Here is a 1,008-nt window from a genome sequence, read left to right as displayed (position 1 = left end):
GTTCTGACAAGTAAATGCTCCTGTGAAGTCTTAAAATCAATGTTGGGCGTCGTGCTTGAACGTACTTGTAAACACTCTATAGAAAGCGACCGCAAACAAGAGGAATAAAAACTAAACTGTGTCTCAAAAACATTCAACAACTTCTAGAGATACTGGAATCTTTTTAGCCTCAAGACTCGTTCGACGTGTACATTCTCACTCTTACACTCTGTTAATCGCAGTAATCTTCCATTTCAACGGTGCAGATTGCTAAGGTAACGTTTCAACCGTTAACCGATAAGAATAATTAACTAACCTTAAACTCTTAAGTAATCGTTATGCCCACATTGCCTGTGGCAGTCTTCTATCATTGAAATTGTTCGCATTCGATTTACGCGCCTCGCTGGCATCCTTTGTCGACCTGCCACCACCAGTGTTAGAGGGTTTGCGACTGCTGCTAGTAGGATGATGGCATGTAAAGTTAGTGGTAGACAGCCCATTCGGTGGACATGAGCCGTTTGGCAACTGGCCAGCGGTAGCATTCGAAACATCGTGTATAGAGGAAATCGAATGGCTACAGTCACTGGATCCCCTTGAGGACGTCGAGTACTTGGAGCTGGAAGTGCACTCAAATGTTTCACTTGCGACGCGATCGCAACTAGCACTGTACACTTCGTTTGTCGTGTTCAGTTGTTTGTCGTGTTTTGTCATCCCACTCGATGCACGTGTTTGTGCGCAGGTACAAACGCAAATCGGTGTCGAGATCACGTTGCGGAAGGTCTCCGTACAAGATGATGATCAGCTTTCTGCGGCGCTTTAACACCTCGTGAACGGCACCCTTGAACTCGAACCGCGTCCACTCGTTGTATAGAAAGTTCTTGGAAAGCACTAAAACAGCACGCTTCGAACTCTCGACCGCTTCGACGATCGTATCTGCGAGAAAGGAACCTGCGTTGAAGTCCCTGTAGTGCAGGCACAATCGGAAACCATCATCATTTTCGAGAGTCGCTGGTAGTATTTGATTTACGA

The 1,008-nt window shown here is 46.0% G+C and overlaps 1 protein-coding gene across 1 annotated transcript in view; it reads right to left on the bottom strand.

The window, feature by feature from the left end:
- Positions 1–315: 315 nt before the first annotated feature.
- LOC128270097 (toll-like receptor 6) overlaps positions 316–1,008 on the bottom strand; it is a 3,909-nt gene continuing 3,216 nt past the window's right edge. The window contains 2 exon segments of the mRNA XM_053007506.1: positions 316–657; positions 689–1,008. Of these exon segments, the coding sequence (XP_052863466.1) occupies positions 316–657; positions 689–1,008 (662 nt within the window).

This window comes from Anopheles cruzii, chromosome X (genome assembly GCF_943734635.1).
Source record: "Anopheles cruzii chromosome X, idAnoCruzAS_RS32_06, whole genome shotgun sequence".
In the NCBI taxonomy this organism is placed as follows: domain Eukaryota; kingdom Metazoa; phylum Arthropoda; class Insecta; order Diptera; family Culicidae; genus Anopheles; species Anopheles cruzii.
This window is presented reverse-complemented; position numbering and strand designations above follow the sequence as displayed.